This window comes from Henckelia pumila, chromosome 4 (genome assembly GCF_033568475.1).
Source record: "Henckelia pumila isolate YLH828 chromosome 4, ASM3356847v2, whole genome shotgun sequence".
Lineage (NCBI taxonomy): Eukaryota > Viridiplantae > Streptophyta > Magnoliopsida > Lamiales > Gesneriaceae > Henckelia > Henckelia pumila.
Genome location: NC_133123.1, coordinates 75406607 through 75419943, shown reverse-complemented (window position 1 = coordinate 75419943; position 13337 = coordinate 75406607). Strand labels below are relative to the sequence as shown.

General features: G+C 32.0%; 1 protein-coding gene across 2 annotated transcripts; it reads right to left on the bottom strand.

Moving 5' to 3' along the window:
• Positions 1–8339: 8339 nt before the first annotated feature.
• Positions 8340–13337, bottom strand: LOC140860235 (ABC transporter E family member 2). Of its 2 annotated transcripts, XM_073263144.1 has the most exons (12): positions 13204–13337; positions 12986–13113; positions 11991–12076; positions 11810–11907; positions 11610–11727; positions 11439–11528; positions 10584–10888; positions 10303–10498; positions 10024–10209; positions 9674–9943; positions 8950–9195; positions 8340–8835 (listed from the first exon to the last, which is right to left on the bottom strand). In XM_073263144.1, exons 2-12 carry the CDS (start codon positions 13089–13091, stop codon positions 8716–8718), a joined length of 1821 nt encoding a protein of 606 aa, XP_073119245.1. In that variant the 5' UTR covers positions 13092–13113; positions 13204–13337; the 3' UTR covers positions 8340–8715. The 2 variants fall into 2 exon arrangements, with proteins under 2 accessions (XP_073119245.1, XP_073119244.1); XM_073263143.1 differs by having other exon boundaries at positions 12986–13255.

Genomic DNA, 13337 nt, shown 5'->3' with positions numbered 1-13337 from the left:
GATACAACGACTATTCAATCGAGATATAGCAGCACAACAAATATTTCGATCTTCGTCGAACTAAAATATGTATCAATTTTTTCTTTTGTGAGAGAGAGGGAAGAATTCGCAGAGAAATCTGATATTCAATCGTTTGATGTTATCAGATGTTTTTGGATAATCTCTCTGCGTGATAACAGTCATATATATATATATACTATGATTTTAAAATACACGATTTATGGCGTAAGGATGCAACCCATGACAAAAAAAGCCCAGAAAGAGACGCGGCTTTTCGGACTGTAGAAGGCGCGCTCGGTCGGTTATTTTTGGTAAAATTTGGCGGACCGAGCGCCCAACTTTTCTAAAGCCCACTGTCTCGCAAGGTGAGGACTGCGCTCGATCGGTCATTTTTGACCGCTCGGGCGCACTAAATTTTTATTTTTTTTTTCTTTTATCAATTGAAGAATAATTGATCATAAGACCTCGCCTCGCCACGCCACGCCGGCCGGCCGCGCGCGCGTTTGTTTGTTGCATCGATTAGCGCCTTGCCCCTTTACAAAACATCTGGTGCCCTAAGGATCCAATCCCATAATCCAAAGTTGGATTATATAAGGTTAACAACAAATTGAAGTTGTTCCAATGTGGGACAACCAATTCTCCATTTCCCTCCAATTTATTTCACCAAATTCAAATTATTTGTAACACTTGGGACAAACTTTTCAAGTCATTTGGGACAAGCTTTTAAAGCTCATTATTTTCACAATTCATTCAATAACAAGCCCATTATTTTCACAATTCATTCAATAACAATTTCCAACAACAAACTCAAACACGAGCTCTAATCCTTGCTTCTAATCAAATTTGAACTCGAAATATATCTAATTTGAATCCTAAAATTTTCTTTTTCCCTTTGGCTCAATTCAGTTTGTTCACAACCTTTTCATGTCATTCTCTTAGTATATTGTAAGATTATAAAAAGCGTGAAGCGTGTCGAAACGTTGAGATCAAGTTTCAAGCTTTTCAAACTTAAGTGAGTTTAGAATAAACTTAAGCGTGAAAAAGTGTTTCTAATTTTTACTATAATTTAAATTATTTTAAGATAAACATTAAATAAAATGTTAAATTAATCATAAATATATGATTTAATAGATAATTCAAGTTCTAAACTATAAATATACATATTTATAAAAATATATTCATTTTAAAAAATAAATGAAATCTTTTGTTCTAAAAAGTGATCGTTTAATCGAGTTTAAACGTATTAAAGTTTAAGCGAAATTAAACGTCACTTGTTAATTCACATTATGTTTGGATAGCAAATTTAGGGTTTCCTTTTTATTATTAGTGAAGTTTGAACATAAATTACTTTGAATATCATCATTACGGCTTTGTCTATGCTAGCACATGGGCACTGCACATGTGCTAGATCCAAGGGTCCATATTTTTTTTCATTTAAGATGATATAATTTAAAATAATATCATATCCAATGTTAAAAATAATGGATCGTTGGATTCCAGTTGGGCACTACCCAATGGGGTAGCATAGATAAGACCCATCATTACATCCGAATGAGATCGGAAAGCGGTTGAAATGCATGCAAGTCACACGCTGTAAATACCTGAAAGTAACTTTTGGTTAAAAATATTTGAAATAGGCACTCATTAAAATGACTTGATTAAGTTTCACAAATTACTGCTGTACTTTGTATTAATACTTGATATTGTAAACACATGTTTATCTTTGGTAGTTTTTTAATCGGTAAATCAAAATTATATTACTCGAAAAATAGATTACAAACATATTGAATATTCCCAGGCTGACATATCATGTCCCCTGAGCTAAATAGTGAGGATTCAACAAGTTGTTCATACAAGGAAAAACATGCAATCTGACTTTATAGAAAACTCTGTCAACCTCCACAGTTGTAACCAAAGAGTCTAGCGTTCGGTTTGATTCTTTTTGGCAATATTTTCTTGGATTAGTTTGTCATATATGACTTGTCTAGTAAAGTTTATTTGACAAGCGTAGTTTGTAAATTATTATGTTAGTCCGAAAATTTACCCCGTACACACCAAAAGATAACCACTACGGATTCATGAAAAAAAAAAAGCAAAAAGATTCTAGCATCCATATGCGATACAATGTGATAGCAGAGGATGCTAAAGCTCGAGCCTTCCTAAGTCTGTATGGTCATCGTTGCGAACGAATACGAGTTCATTTTGATCTCCATTCTCCTCCATAGAGCCTTTTTTCTGCCATTTTAACTTGTTCATTAGGTGCAATTTTCAACTTATTTCAAGAAACCATTCTGCAAATGGTTTATTATTTCAAAATTTGAAATTTCAAAATCAAGTGAAATAAAAGTCAAAGTCACAGTTCTCGTTATATCCAAGAATGTCATCCCCTACTTTAATCAATCAATACTCTATAAGAGTCGTGTTGTAGCTATTATGAAAATGACAAATTAGTATATGGTCCATGGACTCAAAATCAATGCCTCGATACGATCTTTAGGGTGGACTTTTTGCTCGAGGGTGGCAAAATGTGGGCAATTAAAATTTGACTTGAGAAGAACTATTTTTTCTATAATTATTTCTCTTCCGAAATTGACCGATCTAATATTAAGAAAACGGATTTTTTTTTAATTTTATATCATCAAACCTTTGTCCCCGACGATTTGGGCATCAATTGGACTCGGCAGGTAATTATTATAGCCACATAAACTCTAACGTATTTTTTTATACAACTTGTTGCATGTATTGGTTTTATGGGATTATTATTGGTTCCTTAAATATGATTTCATTATTTTCATTTGTAGGAATGAATATGATCAATATTGTTGTTTTACTTTTATTTCTTCAACTGATTTGAATTTTAAAACATTAACTTTACATTAAAACTTTATTCCTCTCAATGATAATGTAATTTACTTCAGCATGTTACATTTTAAATAGATATTGTATTCTCCCCTACAAATATAATCATAGTATATGATCAAGAAACTTCTTTTTTAAGAGGGAAAAAGAAAAGAAAAAAAAGAAGAAGAGCAGCCGAAACTTTTTAGAATATAATAAAATAATTGAGCATGTTAATAATGAAGATGCCATACTTGGATACAGCTATGGTCTGTTGAGAGAAAGCAATATGAAACTGACACACGATTGCCACGTAGCACATTACCCTTCACTATTATTGAGAAGGATTTCCATCTTAGATTTTTTAGTAAAGTGATTGTGATCTAACCAAAGATTTTCTCCTTTTCCTTTTGCGATCACTTCTTCTTTTCTTCATCTTCTTCTTTCTTTTCCACTTAAAAAAAAAATCATGGGATTATTTCTAAATTTCTTTTTGTTTGTTTTTTTTTTTAAAAAAAAAATTTAAATTATAAAACTAAAAAAACTATAGGTGATTCGGTTAAATTTGATTTTATTAAAATATTATTTGTTTTCATTTTTTAAAAAAAGTTTTTGGGAGGAGAGGAGAGGGGAGGATCGTGATGTTGCTCTGGTTGGTCCCAAATTAAATTTGATATGGACTAACTTTTTGGGTCTGGAAATCAAATATTGTGTTGTCTGGTGTTGATAGCAAGTGATCAAAAACATCCAACAAAACAAATGCTGGACATTTTAAATGTGACAGCCAGCACTACATTTAATGTGACTGAAATCATACGATTTTCTTGAATTCATTCATATATATATGTCAATCATTTTAATCACCATTGGACATGGTATTTAGACATGAAAATGATATATATTTTTTTTGGAAGTCTAATACCTCAAATAGAAAGACTTGGAGTCATTATTATAATACCCAATTGTATACAAATGTGGTGTTATATTGTAAATTAATGAATCAAAACCTATGTGCCACACAATACCAGTTCCTCCTCTCGGTATGATGAAACCAGGGGAAGAGAACATTTATATAATATAATGTCTCCAGACTCCAAGGTTCATTTTTAATTAATCCATGCAACCTAGTTTTTTTTTAAGCACTAAAATTAAAAGAATATGGGGCCCTTTGAAGTATGGGTTTAATTGCTCCTGAAATTCATAATCTTTGTTTAGTCTTTCCTAGGCTCTAGCTTCTGTCTCTGACCTTTAAATCATTGCAAGAATACAAGGGGTCAGCCAAAAAAATTGGACAAATACCAATGTACTGTAAATATTAGAAATTTTTTACAAAAAAAATGAAATTGGGAAATATAGAGAGTCGAGAATGATTATTTGCTAATTTTGTCCATATTTCAGTATATGGAAGATGAGAATGGTTTCCATGCAGAAGGGATCAACAAAAATAGTATAAAAATGTTTTTGAAAAAAATAATATAAAAATAAGAATGAACCCTGCTGTCGTCTACCCCACAATTATTAAATTAATACTTTAAAGTATTTTTTTTAAAAAAAAAAAAACATTGTCGCAAATTATGGGTTGGAAACCACTCAAAAGGACCCCTTGATGTTTCTATCCAATGCATTTTGTATGTTTAAAAAAATGAAAAATTCTTTTATGATTGGGTTTATTAGGGGCTTGTCCTTAGCTAATTCGTAAGAGTTAATTCACTTTTAAAATACCTTTTAAGTGTCAATTACAGTTGTATTAACATTAGGGCCGGGGCAGGTAAACCACTGCGTACCTGCAGTCTCACTCGTCTTATTCACTATAAATTTGTAATTAATAAGCATTTTGTCATTAAAAAATAAACAAAACATGCGTCCAATTTTGGGAATTTGAGAGCGAAACCTAATATTTTTACAATAGAATATTTTTTTTAATAAAAAGTTACATTTGTGTGGAAATGTAAGTGACTATCTATTTCTTACTTTTACTTATATGATAAGAAGATACTCTCACTACGTAAGTTGGAATCACATCCCAATAATTAAAAAAGAAGAAGAAAAAAGAAAAAGAATCACATCCTACAAGAATGTGTTTTTTTATGTTATTATAAAACAATATCTTATATGGTCAAATTTAATGAATATAGAGGGAAAATTGAAGCTTTTTTTGTAAGAAATAGTTTGGAGTTGGACTAGCAAATCTCTATGGGTATCCTTAAATTCACCAAAGCATTTGGAAACAAAGTTGAGCAATCACTTTCATTCCTAGTCATATTATGTGTGTTGGCATTTTCCAATGGCCCTTCTCATTTATTTAAACACTATTTAAGTTGAAAATCACTACTTTAAAAGTTGTTTACAAAAATATTAAAATTAATCCCCAATGCTCAGCTGTAATGTCTGTCGTCACCTATCGATTAAATTTAATTTAATGACATTTTATTGTCTTTATAATCATATAATTAATTGGAGTTGAAAATATCTAGAACCCATGCAACAGCGGACACGTGCTTGCCTCTCATTTAAAAATTTGTACGGGTGTATGTACGTGAATAAATAAATTAGGTAATTCATGATATTCAAAATTTAAGTTGACATTAAATTTTTTTAAAAATAATAATAATAGAAATGGGTTGACATTGTGTCGAAGAGATATTATTGTGATATTGTAAACGATACAATAATGTTTTTATTCTATAAAAAAAATATTTAGTCAAAAAGCTCGCTCTATAATATTTCATCAAAAAAAATTGATGAAATAATACCTGAAAACGTATCTTCATAAAACCCATTAATGCTACATGTAACACATGACACAACACGTAATTAGCTCATCTTGAACAAGTCGTGGTGTGGACAAACATTTTTTAAAGTTTTTATAATTGAAAAAAAAAAATTAAAGCATATGTTTGGATGATATTTTTTTTAAAAAAAAGTGTTTTTCAAGTATATATATATTTTTTAAGACAATTGGAAGAGATTCTTTGATATTTTTAAAATAATCAAACATCTCATCAATTCTAAAAACATTTTTAAGAATAATTGTTCAAAACATATTTATTTGTAAAAACGATTTTTAAAACGTTTATAAAAATTTTGTAACTTTTTTTTAATAAAAATGTTTTGAATATTTTTCCAAACAGATGCATAATCTTTTTATAATTTTTTCTGCGATCATGGCACAGAAACAAAAATAAATAAATATATAAATAAATGAAATATGTTGGAAATTTTTCAGCAAAACACGTCTGATGCTCAATTAAGAAAAAATATTAAGAATATTTTAGATTGAGATTAAAATTTTTTACAATTAGAGATTGTTTGTTTTTTTTTAAAATATAACATTTTATGTAAAAGAGGTTTTTGGATGCAAAATTTGAAAAATGGGTTTTTGGTAGTTTTTTTGAAAATCTAAATTTTATACATAGTTGTTTTAAGAGTTAATTAAGATTCAGTACACATTTCATATGTTTCATTACCATTTAGTCTCTGTCAGAAATTTTATTTTTCTGCACTCCCTAATTCAGCAAAAAGTTTGTCTTTAACTCCCTGGGCCCACAAAGCATTTTCGAAGTGAAAAATAGGTATAAAAATTTAAAAATCAGGTACAAATATATAAAATTTAAGTACCAACTATTTCAAATCTGGTATAAAAACAAGTGTTCTTGGTATAAAGTTTTTTGTGTTATGTTTCATTTCTCTAAAATCGAAAATATAGATCATGATTTGATACTCAATTTGACGCAATTGATGCCATAAATATATAGATCCATACTCAAATTAAATATGTTTGTACTCAAATATTTTAAATTAGTACACATAAAATTGTTGATTTTCGTGATTCTTGAAATACTAATGTATGTACTGAATAATAATGAACAAATGCTTTAATATAAATATTTTGTACATAAACATGTATGCACAATATATTTTTGATGTTAAGAAATTTGTTCGACTGTTATACTCAAAATTTTAATTTTTGTACCAGATCTAAAAGTGATAGTACTCAAACATCATATATTAGTACCATATATTTAATTTTTTATACCAATTTTTATATATGAAAATAAATGTGGGACCAAGGAGTCAAAACAAAAATTTATGACATAGGAACTGAATCTTAAGTTATTATTGAACTTAGGGAGTCAGGGACTGAATCCCAACTAGCCCTTGTTTTAAACATAAATTCCAACATTTAGTTTTTTCAACTATTATATTGCACGTAGATTTTATGTTTCTACGAAAAAAGTTTATTATTATTATTATTATTATTATTATTATCTAACTAGATATTTTTTTTAATGACATAAAAATCCACAGTCTTTATCCTTAATTAGATGCATATTAGGTAAATTTTTGAATTAATGCAGTAGTCTGCAAATTAAGACAATCAAGAAATTGCACTGAGCAACGAACCAGCTCAAAAAAAGTAATTGATATGAAAAATCAAACTCCCGACTATTTGTCAAAAGCTTACCTAATCGATCAACTCAGACACTCTCATGATTAGTATGTATCTATAGATACTTTTGACCGTATCAATTGTATGGTGACACAATTAAGATTTAAGTTATTTATTTATGGCAATTTACCAATAAAATATTATTTTATTGTAAGTGAAATCGGAATTGACTTATTTTGCAGCCAAAAAAATAAAAATAAAATATTTGACTTTTTATAAAATAATGAGAAATTTGCGTTCAACAAATTAAATCATTTGAAAAACATTATGTATCTTACCATAAAAATTTGACTCCCAAGGGAGGCACCAAGGCAGTCGTGAAACAAGCAACAAAACAAAAAACTCTAGAAGATAATTAAAACTAATGGGAGCCAGTTGGCTTAATTAATTTGTTCTCTTACTAATAATAATAATATCTTAATATTGTTTCATCGATTAAATTTATAAATTCATTTTTTTTATATTTTATCTTTCGTCAAGCTGGAACTGTTCCCAAAAAACTTTTTGGGAATTTTGGATCAATCGGTGAAGCCTCGCTCTAAAAGCTCACCACGTAATATCTTTATCACTAAAAGAAGGCATATGATATATTAATACCATAAAAAAATTACTGTCATTTTAAATTATTTTTGTCATAATTTATAAACAATTTTATAATAAATATCCTGGTACAATATTTGTAGCTGTTGGAAGAACAATACAAATATCACTTTGAATAGTTCAGCGTACTATTATTAGCTATATAACGTTTTTTTAAAATAGTAAATTATAACGTAAAATGTTTGGTTCTTTTAGATGACAAGGAGTGTAACCACAAAAAGTGCACAATAATTATCCTTCCTGAGAAAACAGTCGACACGTTATTTGGATTGTTTTAGTTTAAAAAGTTTAAATCAAACGGTTGTCATTGATTATAAATTTTGATAAAACAATAAATTTGATCTAATAATAATATCAAATTTAGTCAGTATTATCTGAGTTAGCTTTACCGAAATAACCAACAAAAATGTACGTAACTCCCCACCTCAGTCCTTCCCCAATTTTCTTATGATCCAATTAAACTACAAATTCAATGTCAAAAAAACATTACAAGGTACAATACAAAGGTCGACTCGCAAATTTAAATTACCAAAAAAAGTAGAAGTAAAGCCTAACAAACAATAAGACAATCAAAATGGCCAAAACTGGAAATGAATAACAGCAAACCCAGATATAAATTCTCGTATGCGGCAGTAATCAATTTTACCTCTAAAAATCGCCTTTTCTTCGAACATATTCAGTCATTTTTTGCCACCAGCCGTTGAAACCCTTTCTTCATTGCTAAGATTTGGCGCCTTAAGATGGACTCGGAACACTAGTTAATATCACCCACATGGTAAAAATGGTTTACCAAAAACCAGGTTTAGAGAGAGGATATTATATTGGAATTAGTCGTCCAAATAATAATATGACCCTGCAGACTTCTGCTCCCGGTCCTTGGTCGAGTCCAGTTTATTGATTCTTGGACGATAATTTGTCGGATCTCGTCTAAAAGTAATGTCCAGATGCTGCATACGGTAGTAAGACACATTGTCATTGTTGTTCAAACCAGGTTTGAACGTACAAATCGAAGAAAGAAATGTCATGGACCCTTAGTTAGTAGTAAAATGTAGTGGGCTTACAGATAAGAATAGGTTCATTCCTGTCAGCAAAGATTGAGGCGAATTGGCGATACAATCGATGGACGGCTTCCCCTCGTACACAATAACCCTATCTGCTAGGTATGTTGCCATTATGAAGTCGTGCTCTACAACAAATGCAGTCTTCTTTGCATGAAGTATAAATCTCTTAATGACTTTTGAAGCAACAATACGCTGCTCAGAGTCTAGATATGCACTTGGTTCATCTATTAAATATATGTCGGCAGGCTACAAGCAAACCCAAAAAGGCAAGTCAGTCATATATCATAAATCAGATGATGAAGGTCGTCAGTGTGTATGCGGTAATTCCGGGCAGTGGGGTGACTCAATCATACTGAGAACCCAAATTTGAACTTCTAAAATAATAACAGATAATTTCAATTTTTTCGGGTTTGGGGAGGGGCAACTGGTCAGGCCCCAAGGTCATGGTGGTGGTGATTTGGCAAAAGCATACACAAACAAGTAGGCATATGAAGCACAAAAGTAGAAATGTCGTATATATACGATGCAACCTCATAATCTAACCATTTTCTGACATTTATCAAAATTGAAAGACCAAGAAACGTGTCTAATGATTAATGACGAGGACCAAAACGACATGATGGATTTCGTGCAGATACTTAATATGATATCTCTCATGTTATTAAGCAAAGACAACTTGCTTGTAAAATATTTATAAATGAAGTACATGCAGGCAAAAATTAACCTTTCCAAGGCAGAGGGTCAAAGCAACCCTTTGCAATTCTCCACCAGAAAGATTCACGACCTCTTGATCCATTAGTTGCTCGATTAGGAGAGGCTTCATGACATCTGATACGAACTGCGGATGCATATAAGAATCACGTATTTTTTGATGTAACAGCATTCTAACTGTAGATTGGAATTTCGGACTGATCTTCTGTGGCTTGTAAGAAACATTGAATTCTGGAATCTCTACATCAGAGTCTTCTACTAAGTCGGGTTTCAAAAGACCAGCCTGTGATTCAAATAAAAATAAGTTTCAGCAAAAAATGAATATATTACCACACAATCTATAAGACCAATAAAATAATTTACCAGCATTCTAATGAACGTTGTCTTCCCTGTCCCGTTTTCACCAAGCATGACAATGATTTGAGAATCAGTGAACTCCCCTTCCACGACCTTAAGTTGAAAATTACCCTGAGTCTTAGTCATGGTTGGATACTTGTACCTTGCATATGTCTCAATTTCCTCTGCACTTTCCTGGGGAGTTTCTGCGACCTGAGAATAAAATAAATGTACTAATTCAATCTCGCTCAACACCAGAATTCCTGTTATGAGCTATATATTCACAGATGAATCATTACAAGTTACCCTAAAAGTAAGAGATTCATCCCGAAATCTTAGATTCTCTGTTGGGACAAATCCAGCCAGAAATATATTGATTCCCTCTCTGACGGAGAACGGGAGTGTTACCACCCCATATACACCAGGCCTCCCATAAAGGCAGCAGATGAAGTCCGATAAATAATCAAGTACACTAAGATCATGCTCCACGACAATAACATAGCTGAGAAGTAAAATATTTTTTATGTAAGGTCTTCTAACAGAGAAGGCTGAACTCTGATTCATAAGCAATAGAAATGTCATGAAACCTGTTGGGTCGGAGCAAAGATCTGATAACTTGAGCAGCTTTGAGCCTCTGCCTCACATCAAGATAACTTGAAGGCTCATCAAACATATAAATCTCTGCATTCTGTATAGCAACAACAGCTATAGCAAATCTCTGAAGCTCTCCACCAGATAAATCTCCCACATTTCGGTCCATGACCCGAGTCAGCTCAAGATCAAGACAAAGTTCTGCTTTTACATCTCTCTCGTCTTTCTGAGCAAGAACTTGCCCAACATTGCCTTGAACAGCTTTCGGTATGTGGTCTACATACTGTGGCTTGATGATTGCCTGAAAAATGAAATAAAAAACATTACAAAATAACCATAAAAGCAACCATTAATAGTATGAAAGGTGCCGCAACTTGGAAGAAAGAATTGAGATTTAAATTGACAAAGTCAAAAGGCTAGAACATGACAAGCCAATTATAGTAAAACTGAACTTAAACAGGCTCTGCTACACAGGACTTGTCACTATCTTCCGTAAGAAACGAACTAAAACTCCAAGCTGACTTATTAGTAACCATTTTATATCAATTAGGCAATCAGAAGAAAATAAATATAAACAAGGATATTAAGAAATAAATGTGTCATCACAAACTATCAAGGTAGTCTCATGCAGGCTATTCCTCTAAGATTATCAAGGAACAAGAGAGAATTTCTGAATTCAACAAAAGCAGAGATCATTTCAAAAGTTTTGGACAATGTAGTGACTCGTGCAGCATCAAAATCACTCCATAGACAAACTTCAAAAGAGAAGCAGCCAATTTCTGAAGAATTTCCAACTAAAATACAAACATGGCATTTCTTATCTCGTCAGCAATTTTTTCATAAGAAACTACCTTCAAATTATCTTCAAGGATACGAGTAAAATAGTTTTGTAGCTCAGATCCTCGAAAGTATGTCAAAATTTCCTGCCAATCAGGAGGGTTCTGCAAGACAATTTAATGCGAAAAACGTTGAGAAACAGATTAACCTGCGATGGAAAAAATTAAATAAGTTAAAAAGCTTACATTAAAGCGTCCCAAGTTAGGCTTCAATTTGCCAGCCAAAACTTTCAAAGCAGTTGATTTTCCAATGCCATTAGTTCCAACCAAGCCAAGAACTTGACCAGGTCTTGGAACAGGTAATCTGAGCCAAAAAAAAAAAAAAAAAAGTTTAGCAAGTCATAACCAAAAGCCATATACAGAGGGTAAATGCAATTAGGTCAAACCTATGCAATTTAAAGGTGTTGGGACCATAACGATGTGTGGTATCCTTATCGAGGTCTTTTGGCAGATTGATAATCTGGATGGCTTCAAATGGACATTTCTGAATAACAAGTCAAACATTTTAGTCGTGGAGCTTGTAAATTTAACAGTAAGGCAAAGAAATGGTCCTCCTATTGGACAGACCTTCACACATATACCACACCCAATACACAACTCCTCAGAGATGAAAGCAATCTTTGATGCAGTAGTCACCTCGATGCAAAGTTTGCCTGCAATTATAAGAATATCAGAACCGCAGGCAAGGAACTACAAATCCATGCAACAACAATAAAAACCGATTCATTGAAACCAAGCTTCTGGTATAGTAGTTTAACATCTCTCTAAAGCTGGATTGCTGGAATTCAGAGCTAATCATATAAATTCTGAAATATTTTTTTCTCTTTTCACAACTATGGTCTATATAGCCTAGTCTTAATGCTCCGACATCCTAGGCATTGCAACCGTTTTTCACAATTGAGAGAATATAGTCTACATTCAACCGTACAGATTTCACTCAGACAATTAACATTCGGGGTCAAGGGAGGATGGAGACACTGCAAGAGGGCAGGCAACCAAATGCAGTTCTGAAGACATAATAATCAGGTTTTTATTGCAAACACCAGTATTTGCTGAGATAAATAAATGAAGCAATGCAAATGGAGAGGATAATAAATCCACATACAAAAAGCTAATTACTGATGCAAGCTTGGGATAACCCAGATTGAGAATAAGGGAGCCAAAGCCAGTAAAGTTTTCATATCCAATCCCCAATCACAAGGAAACACACATCGTTTTAGATATGGTTATAGATTTTGGGGAAAAAATAAAACTTTCAAAAGAAAAATTATAAACACTGTCCACAAACTCAAAACTAGACCCATGTTTCCCCCATGAAAACCTCCACAATCCACATCGTCGTCACCTAATCACCTTATGAAAATTTTATTCTAAACTAATTAGCTTTCAGTTGGGGAATAAAAGACCTTAGCATATGATAAAACAAGAAAAAAAAGTGATCAAGATATCTAATCCAAATACAAAATTGAACAAAACCCAGAAAATTACTTTCAAGCAATATTCCCCAAGAATCACAACATAAGTCACGCATAAAATTCAACCTCAAAATGGAGAAAAATTACCAGTTTTGACAACAGGGCAGCTCTTTTTGCACTCCTGACGACACTTTTTCGGCTTGCATTTATCGGAGCTCACTATAGCGATACGCGTCAGTTTCTGATCCGCCATCCCTCTATATATTCACTGATCACTGTCGAATTTTTTTTTAAAAAAAAAACAACAAAATTGAAATCAAAACTTCAAAAATCAAACAATTAGAGCGACAATAGGAACTGCGTACGATGAAAGAAGACAGGAGATGGGAACGTGCAAATGTTCTGGTGGCACACGTAGAAGAAAATTGGGTTAGGGTTCGCAGGGAATGTATTCGATGAAATCGCTGTCTCGAATACACGCTTTCTCTATCAATCTTTA

Excerpts from the sequence above, each read along its gene's own strand:
- LOC140860235 (XM_073263144.1), bottom strand. The coding sequence starts at position 13,091 with ATGGCGGATCAGAAACTGACGCGTATCGCTATAGTGAGCTCCGATAAA. Across the intron at positions 12,077-12,985 it reads CTGCCCTGTTGTCAAAACTG|GCAAACTTTGCATCGAGGTG; the intron begins GTAATTTTTCTC and ends TTATAATTGCAG. Across the intron at positions 9,944-10,023 it reads CAACGTTCATTAGAATGCTG|GCTGGTCTTTTGAAACCCGA; the intron begins GTAAATTATTTT and ends TTTGAATCACAG.